Source organism: Olea europaea, chromosome 17 (genome assembly GCF_002742605.1).
Source record: "Olea europaea var. sylvestris chromosome 17, O_europaea_v1, whole genome shotgun sequence".
Classification (NCBI taxonomy): Eukaryota; Viridiplantae; Streptophyta; class Magnoliopsida; order Lamiales; family Oleaceae; genus Olea; species Olea europaea.
Window position 1 is genome coordinate 9,919,614 of NC_036253.1, and position 20,852 is coordinate 9,940,465.

General features: G+C 34.5%; 3 protein-coding genes across 4 annotated transcripts; all 3 read right to left on the bottom strand.

Annotated features, from left to right (window-relative positions):
• Nucleotides 1–6,987: 6,987 nt before the first annotated feature.
• On the bottom strand, nucleotides 6,988–12,053 carry LOC111366260 (4'-phosphopantetheinyl transferase HetI-like). Of its 2 annotated transcripts, XM_022986986.1 has the most exons (9): nucleotides 11,799–12,053; nucleotides 11,037–11,211; nucleotides 9,726–9,738; nucleotides 9,408–9,462; nucleotides 9,219–9,320; nucleotides 8,935–9,090; nucleotides 8,682–8,792; nucleotides 7,551–7,674; nucleotides 6,988–7,476 (listed from the first exon to the last, which is right to left on the bottom strand). In XM_022986986.1, the coding sequence occupies exons 1-9, from the start codon at nucleotides 11,877–11,879 to the stop codon at nucleotides 7,367–7,369; spliced, it is 927 nt and encodes a 308-aa protein (XP_022842754.1). In that variant the 5' UTR covers nucleotides 11,880–12,053; the 3' UTR covers nucleotides 6,988–7,366. The 2 variants fall into 2 exon arrangements, 1 of the variants encoding a protein (XP_022842754.1); XR_002697612.1 differs by lacking the exon at nucleotides 9,726–9,738 and having other exon boundaries at nucleotides 7,256–7,476; nucleotides 7,551–8,112; nucleotides 9,408–9,527; nucleotides 11,803–12,053.
• Nucleotides 12,054–13,130: 1,077 nt separating this feature from the next.
• Nucleotides 13,131–16,228, bottom strand: LOC111366261 (rho GTPase-activating protein 5-like). The gene is made up of 5 exons (XM_022986987.1): nucleotides 15,775–16,228; nucleotides 14,952–15,072; nucleotides 14,681–14,800; nucleotides 14,184–14,414; nucleotides 13,131–14,050 (listed from the first exon to the last, which is right to left on the bottom strand). Exons 1-5 carry the CDS (start codon nucleotides 16,053–16,055, stop codon nucleotides 13,448–13,450), a joined length of 1,356 nt encoding a protein of 451 aa, XP_022842755.1. The 5' UTR covers nucleotides 16,056–16,228; the 3' UTR covers nucleotides 13,131–13,447.
• A 1,357-nt stretch (nucleotides 16,229–17,585) lies between these two features.
• On the bottom strand, nucleotides 17,586–20,288 carry LOC111366262 (40S ribosomal protein S14-like). The gene is made up of 6 exons (XM_022986988.1): nucleotides 20,146–20,288; nucleotides 19,220–19,339; nucleotides 19,065–19,110; nucleotides 18,424–18,509; nucleotides 18,166–18,295; nucleotides 17,586–17,849 (listed from the first exon to the last, which is right to left on the bottom strand). The coding sequence occupies exons 1-6, from the start codon at nucleotides 20,146–20,148 to the stop codon at nucleotides 17,782–17,784; spliced, it is 453 nt and encodes a 150-aa protein (XP_022842756.1). The 5' UTR covers nucleotides 20,149–20,288; the 3' UTR covers nucleotides 17,586–17,781.
• Between the last annotated feature and the right edge of the window lie 564 nt (nucleotides 20,289–20,852).

Consider the following 20,852-nt stretch of genomic DNA (forward strand, 5'->3'; position numbering starts at 1 on the left):
TTTCAAAATCAGTGAGTAATGTACAATATTTTTCAAAGATCAGTGAGTAATATAAAATATTTTTCAATGTTCAGTGGCCAAAACTCGACACATTAAATTTTACTATGCAATCGAAGATATGGATCTAAATTTGGTGACCAAAATTTGACATTTTTCAAAGTTCAGTGGCCAAAACTCGACATTTTAAAGTTTAGTAGCCAATCAAAGACATAGACTTAAATTCAATGACCAAAACTCGACATTTTAAAGTTCAGTGATCAATCAAAGACATTGACCTAAGCTTAATGATCATTAAAACAATTAACTCGTATTGCCAGCTAAACAAATTAATAAATTACACATGTACAACGACTTTTATTATCTTTTTAAAATGAAAATTATAAAAAATTTTGATACTTCTTAATATTTATAAAAATTAAAGAAATATGAAATTCGTCTGCTAATTATTTTACATTCAATGTCCCTATAAAAAATGGGTCTAGCTATCGAACAACCTTCTATCTTTGCATTCAATGTCAAAATTTTATTATGGTTGAAGAAATCTTTTTACGTCTCTATTTTCTTTTGAAAAGTCTATGTGCCAGAGAAACTGCAACTCTTCCTTGACCCATACCCATTCGATGCTTGCTAGAAAAGACATACAATTGAAGAATCAATTATTTAAAATAATTGGCCGAAGTTCTCTGTAATTTTTGAAAAGATAAGTCTTATCGTAATAATTTTTAAAGAGCGTTATTGTAATTTGCTCGAACATTTTGCTTTACACTCTAAATCTACTATTTTTCTTTATTTAGAAGTTGTATCAACGTAAAAGAAATAGAAAAATATATTATGGAAATTGAAAATAAAGTATTCCCCATTGCCTCCGACGTGAGAGTGAATAGAAGGAGATAAAATTCTGAGTAAGAAATTCAATAAAAGAGGCATTGTTATTCTTGGCACTCTTTTGATGTTTATATGCAGCAAATTTTAGTATGTATATCGAAGATTCTCTCTCATACACCGACATAGTTTTTTCATCTCCTAAGCAATTTTGGTTAGTGGAGAGTGTAACCGTTGTTTAGTTGTTGATAGGGTATAGATTGTGTCAATAATGTCTGCCTCCGAACTTGTTATCATCGACCAACCATTAGAAATGTGATAGATTGATCTCATGTGGAGTAGGTCAATCGACTACCTTAGGCTCTACCTTAGTCGGGTTCATGTAGATTAGCCCTCTATTTTTTTTATTTTTTTTGGTAAATGTAAATTTATATTGAACAAAAATTCATGTATAAGTACTCTTGACATACCTGGCTAACAAAATACAAAAGATGTACAAACTATCAAGACTAACGATCTAACGCTAGAGAGTCAAAATGAATCAAAACATTAGGATACAATGTAATTTTGATCCGTCTCACGATGCTATCAATGCATGGTCTAAGGTCTTCAAAAAAATTTCTATTCCTTTGCCATCCAAATGTGATACACAATGTTAGCAAGAGCAATCCTTTTGGCTTTACTATGCCAAGAAGTAGTTCGAGCCTCCTTTGTAATCCACTTCAAAGCACGGGGTCACATCTAATGCCTAACCATTTCAGATTCTCCACCATACGATAGAGCTGCATAGACGTTCAAAGAGCAAGTGCTGGCCAGTTTCTGATGTTTGTCCACATAAAGTACAATTACGATCAATATCCAAATAAATTAAGTTATCCTTGGTGAGTAGTTTGGATTGGACACTTAACCAAAGCATAAATGAATGTTTCGGTGTGATAAATGACAACTAAACGTCCTTTGCCCAGATTTCTACATTACCTCTCGGCCGAAGGTATTTATATGCCTTAGCCATGCAAAAATTCTCTTCAGCAGTTCAGGCCATAAGTTTACCCGTCGCTACCTGACTACCATTGTGCCACTTGCTGCCTGAATGCCCACATCTGGTTGTCTCAGTTCGTCTCTAATCAGCAACAGTTTTTTGAGCAGTAGTGAGTCCCCTTTCCTTGGCAAAACCTTCCAAATACTTGTCCTTCGAAGATAGATATGATTTATCCAACGAATCCAGAAAGTGTCCTTCTTTTGATCAATGTTCCAAAGGGCTTCTGCAAGCAATGATGAATTCTAGCTTTTTATGCCTCTAAAACCAAGAACACTTTTATTTTCTAGTAAGCAAACATCTCTCCAAGCAACTAACGGCTTCTTAGATCCCAAAGGAAGTTCCAACACAGGCTAATGATTCTTGATGTAATTGTTGCTGGAATTGGAAAAAGAGACAACAAAAAATATTCAACTCCTTGAAGCACGGCCCTAATTAATTTTGCCCTTCCCACATAGGACAGAGAGGAGCTAGTCGAGAAGCTAGTCCATGCACTAATGCATGCTGCATTTTATCCAAAAATGGGGCATAATCGCTGACTTTAAGTTTCTGGGATGCAAGTGGAATACCCAAGTACCAAAACGGCATAGTACCCTTTGGAATGTTCATTAATTCTTGGATTACTTCAAGCTCTTGTCCATTAATCCAAATTTGGATAGGCAATCCATTAAAATTTGCACCAACATAACATCTCCCCTAACAAAGAGCATCAAGTCATTCACAAAAGTCAAATGCATGATCTCTAGAGGGCCACATTTAGGATGAAAATTGAATTCACTAAGTCCCAACTTATCGATTCATAAGCCTTCGTAAATCTACATCTAGGGGCAACCCTCTTTTGGTTATATTTTCTTGGAAGCTCTTGCGCAAGATGGATGTTTTCCGTCATACTCCTTCAATCCATGAAAGTGGCTTGTGCTTAGTCAACAATGCTCCCCAAAATAGGCCCAATCTAGATGCAAGGATCTTAGTTATTACCTGTAGAATACATTACAACATGCGATTGGTCTATAATCCCCAATGGTAAGAGAGTGGCTTGACTTCGGTACCAACGCAATGACTGTGTGGTCGATTTGTTTAAGGAGAGATCTAGAAGTAAGAAATCCTTCAATTTCCCCCGCAAAATCATTCTCTACAATCCCCTATGATTTCTTGAAAAAGCAAGACGTGTACCCATCCGGCCCCAGGGATTTGTCATCCCCAATACTAAAAAGTGCTTCCTTGATCTCCAGTCTAGATATGTCCCGAATGAGAGAGCTAACTTGCTCCGAGGTTACAGTCAAGGCCTTCCCACAAAATATCCAACTCAATGGCCTGAATGGGGCTGTTCATGCCTAGTAACTTACAATAAAGAGGATGAATTCTCGAGCAACCTAATTTTGGGAAGATACATCTTCCTCAAGTACGGTCGCAATGAAGTTCCTCTCACTATTCCTTTTCACCACGAAATGGAAAAACTGTGTACATTTGTTACTATTCTTTAAGCAATTACACCTTGCTTGTTGACAGTAAAAGCTCATTTCTACTTCACATAGATCCATGGCTTTCTTTCTAAAGCATGCTACCATATATTGAAGATGTGTATTAGCGGGCTGGTCATGGAGTTTAAGTTGGGCAGCCTCCAATTCCATCTTAGTATTATTGGCCCTTGTGGAAATGTGCGCAATGTGTTTAGCATTAAGCTCTTTCAATGTTCCTTTAAGATTTTGCAACTTCTTGCAATGAACAAATTATTTCGTACCCCCAATGTCAAGATTCCAGCTTATTTGTGCTACCTCGTGGAAGTTTTCATGACTAGTCCACATGTTGAAGAATCTAAACGGCTTTCTAGTGTTCCCTTCTTGCTCAAAACAAGACACAATGCATGAAGAATGATCGGAAAGGCACCCAGAGAGCAAAAAGTCAGCAAGACCATTTGTATCCCTTTGTAACCATTTGTATTAATCATAACTCTATCAATTTTACTCCAAACCGAATTATTAGTCCATGTGTAAAAACAACCTATGGACTTCATATCCGTGAGACAAACATTGAGGCAACAATTAGCAAAGTCCTTTACTTCATATGGAGTAACCTCTACTCCATTGCTCTTTTCATCATTCTTAAGCATATTGTTGAAATCACCAAGAATCATCCAGGTCAATGAACAATTTGAGCTAAACTTCATAATATTATTTCAAAATGGCCTCCGACTAACGATAGTACGAAAAGCATAAACGAAACTCACATGAAAGGTGTAGGAAGTTACGTTACATGTAGCCAACCAATGAATCACTTTGGATGAATCCCATAGAATCAATATCCTACCAGCTTGATGGGTGGAAAATTTGTTTACTTGTGATATGGTAAATTTATTCCGCATAACTCGTAATAGCTTTGGTTGATCAAGTTTTGTCTCCAAGATACCCATGACATCAATGTTGTAATGTTTCGTAAAGTGTCGAACGCCATTTTGTTTGAGGGGCTGGTTCATACCCCTAATGTTCCATGCAGCGATCTTCATAAAGATATCAAAAGGGCACCCCCTTCTTCTTATCTTTGTTGATTGCTATGTACTTTTTCTCTTCAAGCTTTCCCTTAAGTTTCTCGTTCCAAGCTGCCTTAGAATTCGAGCATTTTAATATCCACAGCCACTGATGATTGATGCACTGACCGTACTTCAAGATCACTGCCCCCGGAATGTTGAGTTTTTGAAGTTGCCGTCTGCCCTTTTCAGTTGGTTCTTGCTTTTCTTATTAGAAACCTCAATAAATGGCGTTTCTTGGTCTGCACCCTGTTGCTCAACCTCAGTCCCCCTCGGGCCCCATATCCTGGCCATTAGTCCACAAATCAGCACCCTGTTCTGCCTGAACACACAAATCAGCACCCTGTTCTACATGGTTGTTCTCTCGCTAGGCCTGTTTTGTGGCCGTAGGTAGTTTGGGGTCATTAACTTTATTGGGATTGACCTAAGGGACTGCAGCCTGCTTATTTAGGTTACATCCGAGTGTAGAATGGCCAAACATTTTGCACGTTGAATAAAATTTGGGCACATTTTCATAAAGAACTTGTTCCTTTAACTTACCATTGGGCAATTTCATCTTAACGGATCGCACTAACTCAATAAACGCATCAACTTCCACGAGTACTCTTGCATAAGATAGCCTCCCTTCTGTAGAATTGAGTTTGTCATTTGATATAGGTTTTCCAATTTTAGACACAATCTTCCCTAGGTCATTCGATGTCCAACATTCCAAAGGTAAGTCCGGTGAATTGACCAGCATAGAGCTAACCTCTTTGCCATCAAAACCATAAATATTGAGGCATAACTTTCAACGTTAGGGGTCTACCAGACGAAATAGGGACCTCCATGAAGTGAGTGGGCCACTTGATTAATTCAAAGAACCGTGTTGGATGGACAGGGCCATGTATTTTTTCCTAATTCAAATGAGAGTTGTATACATGTGCTCTACTAGAATTGCAATAGAACCAACTAACTTCTAGTGCAATCGTCGATCCCTAGTGGTCGATCGACACCATCAAGTGGTTTGCATAGCATTAACTAGTTTGCGGGCCAAACACTTCTTGGGCTAGTGTTTTCCCATGTATCAGATAAATAGACTAAATAGATAAACACACCGCAACCAACAAGTAATCCCACATCTAATTGATAAAGATGCAGGAACAAATGTAGAAAAAGAAAAATCGAGAAATCAAGTCTCCTGTGCGTATTTGGTAGATGATTAAATTAACTTTTAAGTTGTAGGTCCTACCATATGTATTAATAATAAGTGAATAATTATTGTAAATAAAAAGAAAGCTTTGACTTAAAAAGCAATTAAAAGAAAAACACCTAGCTAACATGGCAGGCAATGTGGTAGGAGATGATGAATTCTACATTTCTTTGGTGACACGAGTGCAAAGGAGAAAAGTTGGGGATATAGACTTTCTTTCGCGTATTTAGAAATGCTAATTGCGCTTATAATGATAATGTAATAAATAAATAAATAAATTAGACCTCTATATTTCTTAATATTGTTCAATTCCACATATCAAACACATAATATATTCTGCACATGCATCAAGATACGCGACATGACCTACTCATCTCGCTTGGCGAGACACATTAGGCCTTAGGGCAGTAAGAAAAATAAATATCTAGCCAGAACTCGACTAAAAAGTTTAGATAATCAATCAATAACTACTAAGTTAATACAAAGATGAAACAAGCCAGTTACCCTGAGAAATTCTCAAACTTGTCAAGAAACAACAAATACAATACTAGCAGAGTAGAAGCTCGAAAAAACCTTCAGGTTGAGTAGTACCTATTATTATATGATGGCACTGTCAAAAACATTCTAGAAAACCTTAGGGTTGATGCAGTCTCACTACTCACCATTCACTCTCGAAAAACCCAAGAATTCTATAATTATTGTCAAGAAACAACAAATACAATACTAGCAGAGTAGAAGCTCGAAAAAACCTTCAGGTTGAGTAGTACCTATTATTATATGATGGCACTGTCAAAAACATTCTAGAAAACCTTAGGGTTGATGCAGTCTCACTACTCACCATTCACTCTCGAAAAACCCAAGAATTCTATAAATACAATGTCGCTCGCAATTCACTCCATGAGATTCGCACCAAGTAGTTATCTTTAACTCCAAGGACGCACTGCTGACCACGACTAGACACTATACAGTATTTGTCAAATCTTTGTATGAAGCATGTTATCAGCAACAATTAATCCATTTATACTGAAGAAAATTTCACAGAAGATTGACAGAATACTCTCATGATATGGGACCCACCATGAAAATAAAAATTGCCAAAAAATACCCCATCCCCCTTCCAATGTGTGTGTTCTAGCTAGCTACTGTGAAAAAGCATTCAGTACATCAAGCATTATTCTATTAGCAGATAATGACTTTCTCAACAAGATTATAACTGCACAGGACACGTGTATCAAGATGAGTTCCAAAACTTGGATGGTGCATGTGGTGGAAATTTTTGAATACTAGACTCAACAGGATCACTATAGTGATATAGAACAGATGAGAAGAATTGTAACAATATCAGATTATCGTTTTTCACGAGGAAATTTCAGCCATAGAAACATTAAAAGCAAATAAAATGAAGCAACAACCTCATTAAAGTAAAATCTACAGAGAATTTGCATTGAATAAATTAATGCATTTGCGAAGTATTATGCATCAAACACAGCCTAGTTACAAGGACAGGAAATGTGTCTCAAGCACAGACAATATAATTGGCCAAATCATAAATCAAACTTGACCGCTGAATCTCTACGAATGTATCGTATGTACACTAAATAAATGTTTCGGAAAATGGCATTACTTTGAAATTTCAAATTTCCTCCCTGTGAAAATCATCCTACTCACCATTTATGCCCAAAAATGCAGCTTCATCCTTCAAGTAAAAATGACCACTTCATGCAAATTGTTTCAACCATTGCACTAGCCAACGGCCCTTTTTGCCAGTCAAATGAATGAGACAACATAGATATAACTATTTCAAGCCACTAATTGTTTTAACTGCGTCAGTTCCAGAAACACATTCATCTTCTAAAAATGGAATTGCCTTCCACACTGTCAAGTTGACCTGAATAGTTCTTTTGCCTACAAATCAACATCCTGGGGTCAAACTTTTCTCTATAGATATTCCTCAAATCATGCCAAATTCTGAGTAATACCTTCAATGGCACCATTATTTTCCACGCAAATGGCTGCATAATGAGAACCAGCCAACTCTAAAAGCAAAAACTGCCAATTTCTTGTAAGATTCAAGGGGTCATCAAAAAAATCCACTACTATTTCCTGAGCATGAGAGCACACTTGACATGTAACCAGATGAAGTAGTGAATTCTATATTAATTAAATGAAGAGACACATACTGAAAAAGAAGTGCCTTACTAGAAATTTGAAATAAAAATTTGAAACCTACAAAGTCAAGAATAGGATCTTGTTCAAGTAAACTAGCATGCACATACAACTAGCAGGTTAGGACTGAGGAGAATTGATTTCATATTAGACATCTATTTCGGACATAGAGTTGCAACGTTCAGGGATATAAATGTGCTTTCAAGAGACTACATCCTTGACACAGAAAGATGTGGACTTTTTCCCTTTCCTCTTCATTTTTTGGTAAATAATCAACATGTGGACTTCTAGCTTATTTAGAAATTTGTCGTTCTCTTCTTTTCTTTCTTTTGGATTTCTATCCAAAAGTTTTGTTCATTCCCTTTCCTCTTTTTCCTGAAAGAAAAGAAAGACCTGTGACCAGAAGGATTTTTCCCCCTCAAAACAAGATAAACGATGAAGAAAATACAAGAAGGATGACATAGCCAAGCATTTAAAAAATCTCTACCACATTGGTTTAATCCAAATACTTCGCCTTCAATTTCAATCTAATATGCTCTGTTGCACGGAAACCTCAATTAGGTAGCACATCCTCATCCGACACGTGTCGAAGATATGTCAAATAACGACACTTGGACACTCTACCATGAGCATTTTTCTTTTTTTATTAAAAATATTATATATTTTTTTCTTAAAGTTATTAATAAATAATAAATAAGCACTTCTATTTAAAAGAGTTCAAAAAGGAAAATTAAAGTATAAAAATAAATTTCTATTATATAAATGAAAATTCTTAAAGAATTTAATCAACGTTTCATGTCAGTACTTTTTTGAAAAATTGTACATCGACGTGTCGGACACACGTACCCATGTCGGTGCATTGTAGCTAATATGGTAAGATGGAATACATAATCTAAACAGTAATTACTTCACATTCAATCTCAAAAAGAAATTTCGTAACAAACCTCAGAATTTGAATTCTCCAATGGACTAAAGCTACTTCCTTTATAGTGAATAGTAAATGTCTTGAAAGATGCACCAGAAAATCCCCTTCCCAGTGCTTTGACATATGCCTCCTGGAAATAAATTGCCTTCAGAAAAATCGTGAATTGGAGAATGGTGTTTTTCATTGCATTTCAAGTAAGATTCATTTATCAATAGGTCCATAAAGAAGCTGGATGACAGAAGAAGGAACATGAAAAAATTAATGAGTAAGACCTTGAGTGTCCATAATTTTACAAATTCGTGGCGTTGAACTTCAGGGTCCAAAATATCAGCTAAGAAAAGAACTTCATCTTTAGAGAAGTATCGTCGAGCAAAAGACAAGATACTGTGTTTTATAGTTCTGTGTTTTTCTTCCACGTCAATGCCAATCTATATTTTGAATCACACCAGACAAGCCTTTTTCAGTATAACATCAGGTAAATAAAACGAAAAATAAAAACAATTAATTTATCAAATCGATTGCATAACCCAACAGCAAGAATTATCACAGTACTAACTTGAGAATTGATGGTTACTCCACAAGCTACCAAAGAAGAGGTGTGTGAGATGTTGAAATGCAAAGGAGGTGAACGCCATTGATCACTAAATTGCCATTCTAGCTGCCAAAACATTCCACAACTGTTAAAAGTGTAAGCATAGAGAGTTGAATGACACTAAAAGGAGTAAAAAATTAATTTAAAACTAACCTCAGGCTTCCCGTGAACGTTCTTTCTGAACCTTAATGATCTTGGACTAACTTGGACCGAATATCATTATATTTTTGCCAAATCATGTAAACTTCACATCAAATACAAGCATTTCACTGACTGTTTCAGCAGAGATATGCAGCTCCAATTTATGGTTAAGTATGAATTCTACTAAAGAACTCATGAGAGAAAAAATACAATTCCGAGGCAGTAAGATTACAAATGCAAACATTTTCCCAATTTGATCACCTTTTATTTCCAGATGGATGTCATCATAAATATCATTATCTTTATTTAATTGATTTGTAGCGATTATTATTATTTTTTTCGTCTTTTTTTTTTTTTTTGGTTGGTAATGGAAACCAATTCTAAGAATTATTGTAAAAAAATATTTCCCTTTAATTGACAATTTTCATATAAACCAAAGCCAAACGAACATTAAAAAACACTTTTATTTCGACATTTTCCACTTGAAAAATTATACCAATCAAACACAATAATTTACAATTTTCAGGAAAACAATTCTAGGCAATTCAATTCCCTGGAATTCGTTTTCTAGGCAATTCAATTCCATCTTTGCAATCAAACGGACCCTTATTGTTTTCTCCTCATATTTTATTTAACATAATTTTTTATATGCCAATGGCCAATCAATTTAAATATCGTTTGAATAATTTAAGAAGTAGAGTATTGAAATATATGACTTAGTAAGTTAGGTTCTTTATTTTAAAAAAGTTAAAATAGAGTTTATTAAAGCATTTTCAAGAGACTTTTTAAATACAAAATGCTTTTTATCTTAAAGAGCTAGTGCTTAAAAATAAATTCCAAGAGACTCTATTTTAACTTTTTTAAATAGAGAGGATTTGACTCTTTAAATTTAGAGAGTCAAACTCACTCTATTCTTCATGTACAATTATTGTATTTAATAAGTCGTGGGTTTCAATGCTCTACTTTTTAAATTATTCAAACCACATTTAGCACCCGTTTGGCCCCCATTTTTGAAAATGAAAATGGATGGAATAGTATTTTTTTGAAAAACGAGTGGTTGAAAAAGAATGAAAAGTTTTCGATTTACGTATAATATTATTTTATGATAGATTGTGTGGTTGAAAAAAGGAGAGAGAAAAATGAAATAGAATTTAATGAGGGCCAAATGGGGGCTTAATTTGATTCGCCATTCACATTTAAAAATTATATTAAATAAAATATGAGGAGAAATTAATAAATGTTTCTTGAGAATAGCAAAATAAATAGCCAAAATAGAGAGCACTATCGGAGTGCATAAAAATTTTGACTCTTTAAATTAAAGATGCTCCCTATAATACATAACATAATGTTTATAAATAGAGTCTTAGAGATACTCTTAGAGCTTATTTTTAAGCATAAATTCTTCAAAATAAAGAGCATTTTATATTTATATAGTCTCTTGAAAATGTTCTAAAAGCCTTAAACTAGAAAAAACAATTAACAACACCCTTATTTGGAGAGCTCATAGCTCCCAAACTTGAAATCCAGAATTCACAAAGAAATTAGTTCAAATTGTATATAAATATAACTAATTCATATTCCAACTTGAAATCATAAAAAGGACAAGAAAATATAGTATGTTCATATTAAACGATAACATACATCTGGCAATGGTTGTGCGGACCAATGCACGAGCTAGCAGGGCTCTCTTCCTGGGCTCCTCACCATGCATTTGAAACACATAATCTTTCTCACACGAAGGTAGAACATCCAAATACTGGTTAAGTAAAGCTTTGCTCTTCACTTCACTGGGCATAACATACCACAAATGAGTCTCCTACAACCCAATAAAATCACCATGTCAAGGGATAAACCCTATATCAATTAAATATCGAAATATAGAGCAACATACAAGGATTTGGACCACTCCTCTTATTAAAGTTAACTTTTAAGATGAAACCAAGTCTTAATATAGCCCCAGTTTGGTCTTGATTAAAATCGAATTTTAATCTAAGTTAAAGTCAAACAATCAATATTAACTACATATTTCATACGTCCCATAACTTTTCAACTACACATTTCATAAATTTACTAAAAATATAATTTTAATTCCCACCAAACATGACTTTAGTATTACAGCCCATTAAACTAAAAAATAAACACACACAAATTTCAAGATTGATCTCTTCTAACGAGCCATCATCTCGTGGGACATGTCAAGAGATAAATTACATGTCAGTTAAATACCAAAATATATAGACCAACGTATAAGAGCTTCGGCTACTCTTAGTAGTTGAACTTTTCTGATGAACCCAAGTCTTAATGCACTGAAAAATATCATCAAGTGTCACTCTATAATCTAATAGAATTTTATACATAAAAGACAGAAAATTGATGGAGAAAATGATTAATATTAAAGCTTACACACATCGGTGAAGGGAGTTGAATGGGCATCAACGAAGGTGAAGAGTGGAGGAATTTCCTGTCAAAGCAATGTAATTTCATTCTGAAATACGATATGCGCACCAAATGAAAAATTGGATTCGTAGAAATGATCAATATTTGCAGATAAATAAACACAACTTTAGAGGATGGCGGATATATTTTCTTTAATCTGGGTATTGTTTGGTTCAATGGGAATTGACTGGGAGTCCGACCTGGATACAGCTTCTCAGACTTCGCGGGTCTGTTTTGCCCTTTCAATTGGGTTATATGCGCTAAAATCTCGATGAATATTTAACAATAATAATTTCGCTTAAAAAATAAGAGCAATGTTATTTATAATCGTTCGCTATAATAGTTATCCTATATGGTATCTTATATGACAGTTTGTGATTTAATATATTAATATGGTAAATTTTTATTGACTCATGTATCAAATCACTAATCGTCACATGTATGCTGCATAATATGACTGTAATAATAAGTGACTACAAATAGTGTTATTCAAAAAAATAAAGGCTTTAAAATTGAACTAAGGTTAGTGTCTAAACTAATAATATTGTTAAATACGTAAAAAATTATTTTATTAAAAATTCTTTAAAGTAAACAAAAATGTAAAATAATAATTGATTAAATACATAAAATTTTATAATTTATAATAAAATGCATTTTACGATACTCCTATCTATCTTTCCAATTCGCCCGATTTGGGCTTCAATTTTTTGAAAATGTATTTTTATCTCTTTATTTTAATTGAATATTCTCCAATAAAATAATATCACATGTAAATTCAAAACTTTTCATTCTTTTTAAACCACATATTTTCCAAAAAATCATTATTCCAAAATACAATTTTTCTCAAAATTTGAGCGTGCTATACTTGCACTTTGTTGACAATGTGTGATGTGACAAACAATCTAACCATTTATTTAAATAACAATATTTTAAATCAATTGCTAGAAATTTTTCACATCATACAATGTCAACAGCAATGTATGATTTGAATTTACAAATAATCTTATCCAAATTTGATTTTAATAGAGCCCAAACAAGGACTCAACATATTTAGAAAATGCATCTAAAGTTGTTCCTTCTTTGTACTCAAAACCGAACTTAACATCATCCCTAATTTTTTTTTTTTTTTTTTTTTTTTTTTAAGAAATGCATATACCGTTATTTGCTACGTTGATGAAGTTCAATAGGCATTCCTCATCCTTATTTCGAAAGCTAGTCCAACCTTACTATTAATTACTAATAAGAAAAATGATGTAATATCCCACATGTTTTCTGGTGTCATATGAAAGATCATCAAACTTGAGAGGAAAAGATGAAATAAATTACATTAAGAAATAACAATATAGGTTTTTTCTGGCTAAACAAGATTCATTACACTGAGAATTACAAAATTATGCAGCACCAAATAGAGAAATCGCAGACTGTGTAGGACAAGCTACTGAAGGAAGTCTATAGTAAGATGAAGAAATGCGAGAGTAACTCCACGCAGAATTGAATAGCAATTGAATGAATCCTGCACATGATCTCCAAACAGAAATCAAAATGCATATAACATCTTCCATCAGTTGGCATATTTGCCGTCCCTGACATCGTCCAAAAGCATAATTTGACGAACTTCACCTCCAGGGTTCAACACGTTCTGTTTGTGAACTTAAGAGGCTAGCGATGCTTTTTTCCTTGCTCTTTTCTGAGTTCTCGGAAACATGGACTACAGTTGGCTGAATAACCTTCTTGGCTGTGTTCTTACTCGATTGGCCCATTTTAGTCCTCCGGCTTTTTGCTTGCGACTGTCTGATTCTCACAGAAGTGTTACCGTCTCCAACTCTATCATTTGTTGAGTCAACATGATTTGTGATATTGATGGGGCAAGTCACAGCCATGTGTTCCTTTCCATCAGGAATGATATTCTCGATAGAGCTTAGAAAACAAGGCGTTTCATTGCTGGTACTGTTAAATTCTGCCTGGGAAGAGTCTTCAGCATCATTAAGTAGTGGTTCATTTGTCACATTAACTTGGTCATTTTCACTTACCTCAATGGCCTTCTGGGCCATTGGTTCCCCAGTCCCATGATGACCATCTTCATCAGCTGGCTCAATTTGTTGTACACGAGTTACGTCTACAACAGAATCTTCTCTTTCTCTCAAGGTTTTCTCTATCAGAGTCCTGAGAAAATTCATAACTTGGACTGCATACATTAATGCTGTCAAAGGGTCGGACATCTGCACACAGTTAAAAATTAGCCATCCTCAAACTCGGAAAAATAATTCTCATCAGAAAAGGAGACTTTTTTTTTTCTGTAGATTATGCTTATGGACTTAATTGATTACAGGATGACAGTTTATTTCCACTCGCCTGAGTCATGTTTGGTGCAAACACCATGGCAATATTACGTGCATTCATTTTATTCAGATGTTCCAACTGAGAAACATCGGCCATTAAATTTATTGCCCAGTCCAACAGCGCAGCCTCTGTAGGCGGCAGTAGCCTTGCAAGCTGAGTGCACTCATCTTCTGATTGAGCCTGCATAACTTGCTCTGGTGAAAGAGGGTCTAACAACCCTCGAGGGAGTTCTCTGAACCAAGCCTAAAGAGCACCAACACCGATGAATTAATGCAACATTTATCAGATAAGCAAAAAAATCGGACATGCCAGAATTCACTAAATGCATATAGATGCATAAATGAAAGAGGCATATATAAGAACAGCCAGCAGAATGGCTACTTTGTCTAACTTTGAATATCTACTGAATTATCTTCATGCTATAGGGCATAATAAATGATCAGTAACCTATATAAGATCATTTTGTGACACAAAAAGAACGAAAAGAAGATCAAGTGGCAGAGCAGTACCTTAATAAGACCTGCTAAACAATGAACATCAATGTCATCAGGCACCTCTCGATTGTTTAGTTGTTCCCTAACATACTCTTCCTGGCCATTCTCAGCGTTAATTCTAAAGATTCCTTCCGCCTACAAATGGCTATGGATTAATGAATTTCCTCCAAATTGGAACAATATAAACATAGAAAGATTTTTAACTACTTAATCGAATATTCTGTTCTATATTAATTTTACGACCAAAAAAAATTTTTTTTTTCCTATAGTAATAGTGTGATGTTACCTGCAGTCCACCTTGGCAATACAAGCGTCTTTGCATCATTAGAAGTATTGTGGGAATACAATTACCTCTGGAATCGAAAGAAAGCTGCATAGACTCTGTCGAAACTCCAAAAACTCTTGTACTATACAAAGAATAACATCAAAGTTGATAAGTACAACGTAAACTTGAGCATGGGCAGTGTACATTAGCTAACTAGCCAATCAAAAATCGTGAAAATATTAAAATAATATCATTTTAAGGCCTCATAGCCTTTTAGATTATAACAACCACACAAATTAATAAGAAAGTAATCCAAACATGTCTATATTTTCATCTTTATACGATGTCAGATTTTATCCCTTTACAGTTCATGATATTTTCTGATTCATTTATAGTTTGATTGTGTACTAGTATAAGCTTCTACTAATCAAAAATCGTGAAAATATTAAAATAATATCATTTTAAGGCCTCATAGCCTTTTAGATTATAACAACCACACAAATTAATAAGAAAGTAATCCAAACATGTCTATATTTTCATCTTTATTCGATGTCAGATTTTATCCCTTTACAGTTCATGATATTTTCTGATTCATTTATAGTTTGATTGTGTACTAGTATAAGCTTCTACTTCATCTTGACAATTTCATCAAAAGAAAAGCTACACAATTAGTGTTTCTAGTCAATCTCATATTCCGGGTAACCACCTTGTATGAAAAAAAATTAAACTTTTGATCGAGACAGTTCAAAGCAGTATCATGTTCAAGTTAAGATATTTAACAGAAAAATGAATCGAACTCGTGACTCGATTTAGTGGTGGGGTGAAATTGAAAACATTAACTAACCTTGCACTAGGAGGTCTTCTAGGAACTTCAGGTTCAAACTCAACAGGGAGCCCAAGAAACCCATTGAACCTATCAAAAATGACATGAGCTACATGTCTGACATTTGTAGGCCACCCAATCTCCATCAGCCTCTCAACGCCGCCACTCTCCGCCGATGTACTCCGATAACCCACCAAAGATTTCCTAAAAACACTCACTAAAACTTCCAAAACAGAAAACTGATCCCCTTCTCTTCCTTCTTGTTCTACCTCTTCTTGGCCTTGCATACCGTTATTTCTCATGTAAAAAGCTACAGGGTGCCCATTAAAAAGGGATTCATTGTTAAGAAAAGCCAGTTGGTGAAACCCATCAACGTTTGAGGGCAATACACGTGTAACAGTGCTTGAAGTTGAAGACAAATTTTTAGTGGGGAAGAATGCAATATGTCTGTAATTTCTTGAATTGTCAATAGTGCGTGTTGTGTGTGTCTCAAGATTGGGGTTTTATTGGAGGGAAATTGGCAAAGTTTGGTGGGTCTATCTTTTTATTTTTATTTTTTTTGGTAAATTTATTATATATGGTAATGATGGTAATGGGTTGGGTAGATTATGAGTTACAAATAGAGTTGATGACAGGATTTAAAAATAAAGGAACACGTGTCAATATTTTATTGGACAGTTCGAAAAAAAAAGAGCCACACAGATGCAATCAATGCAATACCTGTCACTAATCCTGTCCCTAAACCCTGTCCAAATAGCATAACTCGATAAATTATTGTAGAGAAATGATGCTATCGATATAGATCTGACCCTGTATTGCCTCGTACGTGAGGCAATTTCCATGATAGAGTGATGAATATTGAAAATAGAGGAGTAGAAATTGGATATGAATGATTTGGGACTTGTTCAGTGGAGTTTGTTTCAAGTAAAGGTGTTTTAGGCCGTCGAGACTTGTACATAATCGTTCACTTTTCTGTCATATGCACATACAGTGTTTAATGTATGTGTAACTGTATATAAATTATTGCTCATGCTTTGAGTCCATATTTCAAAAAATAAATTTTTAAAAATTAGAGTCAAAGAGGAATTTATTCTATCAAGCATAACTCTTTCTTCTATCAAGATCTTTAAAGAGTCATTAGATAAGATTTTACGTCTTGTTTGGTGGAATTTAAGTCAAATTTTTAGCAAATTTTAATAAAAATTTATAAAATATGTTATTAAAAATTTGTGAATCCTATAACATATGTAATTAAAATTTATTATTAACCTTGATTTAGATCAAAATTCCCATCAAACACATAAGAATGGCAAAAGATCTTGCTTCTACCCCGTCTTGTTGCCCTGCTCCCATGGAGAATTGGCGTCCCACCTCTTATTTTTATTTTATTTCATATTTTAAAATATTAAATCGTATTTAAAGCTTGTTTGACAATAATTTTTCCAATTAATATGTATTTAAAAAGAGAGAAGTTACGTTCCGTAGAATCTGTGGGTTGAGAATGATTTTCGAAAAAAAATTGTGCCAAACATGCTCTTCAAAATAATACATGTCCAAGACACGATGAAAAATTAAGATATTTTAATCATGTCTTGTACTAGTCTTCTTCACTTATACGATGTAATAAATAAAATTTTAATTTTTTTTTTTTTTATTAATCATGTTGAATGGCAAGCGCACAACTGGTAAAAATGAAAGTAATGAAGCCAGGCACCTTCTCGTGACGTCTAGCAACTGAACGACAAGCAAAAGATGGTCTTCAATGTGCACCGGTGCAACATCTAAGCACGGTGCAGGGTTTAATAACAGAAATGTTATTTTAAAGCCATGGATAGAAGAGCAGAAGGCATATGGTATTTAGCTAGAATTCCATCAAAATCAATATTCCTAATTATCAACACTCCAGATGATTGAATGTCGACAAAATTCTTTTAAACTACATAATGTTTTGGCACTAAAAGGAAAAGACAAACTTGCAACTTAAGAGATCCAATAGAAAGCCATAAGTACGCCAGAAGAGAGGGCAAGTCACAGCCTCCTTCCCCTTCTGCCACCCTTTCTCCGAGTGCTGTCGGTAGGAATTGGAGTCACGTCCTCTGAAAGAAGATCAAATAAGTAATTACCACTAAATGATTCAGCCCATTAACGAAAATATTTGAAAGCATTTTTACGTTAAAAAAAAAAAAAAAAAAAAGAGGAATCAATGTTGGGCATTTGATTATTAGTGTTAGTAAATCAAAGCTAAATGTCTACTTTTCCATCCAAAAAGGAGATTGCATGCAAATGTGAATGCACGAACAAACTGACACTGGAAGGATTTACTGGATTGATTACAAGGATGACATAGGAAGAGTTATGATCATAGTTCTTAATGCTGAGTCAAGGCCAACTGAATCTCAGAAAATCATATACCTATGCGACCAATCTTCATGCCTGAACGTGCAAGGGCTCTAAGTGCAGACTGTGCACCAGGACCAGGGGTCTTAGTTTTGTTCCCACCAGTTGCTCGAAGCTTAATATGAAGTGCATTAATCCCAAGTTCCTGCAAAATTCCAAGCAGTAAAACAGTTAACCAGTAATATGTACGATTTTCCATTTAATTTCTATACAATCATTCAGAAATGAGAAAATTATGTCCCTTTTGTTACAAACATAGGAAATAACCTAAACCTTGCATCGTTGAGAGACATCCTGTGCTGCAAGCATAGCTGCATATGGGGAAGACTCATCCCTGTCAGCCTTTACCTTCATACCACCTGCAATCACAAAGGAAGAAGATGATCAAGAATTGGGGGAAAAAATAACAAGGGAGACCTTCAATAATTTATGGCACGCGAAGGAAAGCACTGAGGTTGTGTTTGAGCCCCTTTAATTTGAAAAATGTATTATGGAATGGTAGATTGATGGATAATGTATGGTTAAAAAATGAGAAGTTTTTGGTTTGCGTGTAATATTAAGTTAATAAAGAATGTGTGGTTGAAAATGAGTATTGTAGAAAAAATAATGTGATGGAATGTAAAATAATGGGTGACAAGCAGGGGCTGAATCTGCAAATACCCATGAACCTTGCACCTACGTTGCAAATTGTTCAAGTACACATTTACTTCGACAAAACTAAAAGGGTCCTAATAGATGTAATGAAAATCAGCAACCACAACCCAACTCATTCCAAGTCTTGAACAATATATCACTGATTCACCCAGGAGATCAAATTTTAAAAGAAACATAATCAAAACTAATAACTACGAAGATTTTACAGCACAAAGCAATTGAAAACCATAGTATTTAAACCAAAAGCATAAACCCTCTACCTGTAATACGAACCATGGTTTCCCTACCAGACAAATCAGTCACGTGCTGCAAGCACAAAGCCAATGTGATTAAAAGGTCATGTCAAACAGTTGTTTACTGCTTTCTAAATATGCACAACAGACATCAATCAAGAATTGCAAACTGTAGTACTTACAATGAAGGTGTCGTTGAATGAAGCAAAAATGTGGGCCACGCCAAACACTAGTTCTCCATCTCTAGTGGCAGGTCCTAGAGTGACATTCTCTTCCTTGGGCTCTCTGGTCTTTCTCCTCGACTATTACATAACAAAATGAAATGAATCTTCATAAAGACATATAATCCAATTTGTCATGCTTTGTTCAAAATATTCTCATTCAATTTACTTAGAAAAGTTGAGCAATATATTAATCACTCATGATCAGTACTCCTTGGATAATTAGGAACAATAAAAGGAAAATTAGGCCTCGTAAAAAAATGAGCAAAATGATAGCACATTTCCTCCTGCAAATAAAAAAAATATAACATTTGTATATTTTCTTATTAGTTGAACTCGGATGGCAAAAAAATTCCAGACTATACTTATTTTGCAACATTATAGAACAGATTAATGTATAGGTAAATTACACGTCATTCTTGTAAACCATTCAAGTCTCCCATAAATATTTTAAGAGATAACCACAGAAACATTTAAATCCTAGGAGGAGCCCTTGTGAAAATGCACTTTAATGCGAAGCCATTTGCCTCTATGAGCACAATCATATATCTCATAAAACAATTGTATCAACCAAAATGGGCACCCTGCCCAAAATAAATATTTTTTCCCCAAAGAACAATTATTCATTCTAGTGAGCATCGAATCCAAGTCAAAGAATAAGACATAATGCAAAATCAAATAAATTTCCACAGATATTAATCCACCAATAAATCGATTAATTTCTCAAATCGGGAAAGATTAAACACTACAAAATGTGTAAATTTGTACCCCGTCAGAATACCCATCCCCGATTAAATAATAAACATGTAGAAAAGGAAAACAACGTAAAAGACAGAGAAACATTCATAGATGTGTATGTATCAAGAGGCGCTGTTGAAGAGGCTTACCATGGCTTTGGGAAATAAGACGACACAGAAGAATTAGTTGCGTCTGACGCTTGGAAAACCCTAGCAATGGAGGTGAGGACGTGTACTCCTCGAATTATATAGCTAGGGTTTTGGGCCCAGGTGAGGGATTTGATTTTCCGTAAAAGCCCCTCCAGTTTCTTCACACTGCGGATGAACCCCCGGAATTAAAAAATTAAGCTCCCATTTAACCCCATTAAATTACATTACATTCTATTTTTCTATCTCATATTTTCAATCATACAATCTTTTATAAAATAATATTACATGTAAATCAAAAAAATTTCCCTCTTTTTCAATCACTCATTTTTCAAAAAAATACTATTCTACCAATTTTCATTACCAAGTAATGAAAATCAAACAGGGCTAAAACAAGAAAAAAATAATAATAATCAAGGAACAATACATGATCCGACGTATAAGGATTACATTTCGAATTTAAAAAACTTATCAAACTATTTTAAAATTCAGATGCTAATTTCAATTAATAAAATACATAACCCAATTACAACCCCGCACCCCCCGCAAATTAATAATATATCAATTAATAACACTCCAAAGACCCCACCCCCTTCATCCCACCTAACCCCAACATATGGACCCATCCTATCCCTACGATAATTTTTTATTCAAAAATTGAAAACTTTTCTCAAGATTACACGCCATCCACATGATCACACTCCATCCCA

Bases quoted from the DNA above. Each gene is read 5' to 3' on its own strand.
- LOC111366260 (XM_022986986.1), bottom strand. From the start codon at position 11,879: ATGAAATTACATTGCTTTGACAGGAAATTCCTCCACTCTTCACCTTCG. The intron at 9,321-9,407 runs GTTAGTTTTAAA...ATGTTTTGGCAG, and splicing joins ACGTTCACGGGAAGCCTGAG to CTAGAATGGCAATTTAGTGA. The intron at 8,793-8,934 runs GTCTTACTCATT...ATTTATTTCCAG, and splicing joins TAAAATTATGGACACTCAAG to GAGGCATATGTCAAAGCACT.
- LOC111366261 (XM_022986987.1), bottom strand. From the start codon at position 16,055: ATGAGAAATAACGGTATGCAAGGCCAAGAAGAGGTAGAACAAGAAGGA. The intron at 15,073-15,774 runs GTTAGTTAATGT...TTCTTTGTATAG, and splicing joins AGAAGACCTCCTAGTGCAAG to TACAAGAGTTTTTGGAGTTT. The intron at 14,051-14,183 runs GCGAGTGGAAAT...AACTGTGTGCAG, and splicing joins TTGCACCAAACATGACTCAG to ATGTCCGACCCTTTGACAGC.
- LOC111366262 (XM_022986988.1), bottom strand. The intron at 18,510-19,064 runs GTAGAGGGTTTA...TTGTGATTGCAG, and splicing joins AACCATGGTTCGTATTACAG to GTGGTATGAAGGTAAAGGCT. The intron at 18,296-18,423 runs GTTTAGGTTATT...GGAATTTTGCAG, and splicing joins ATGTCTCTCAACGATGCAAG to GAACTTGGGATTAATGCACT.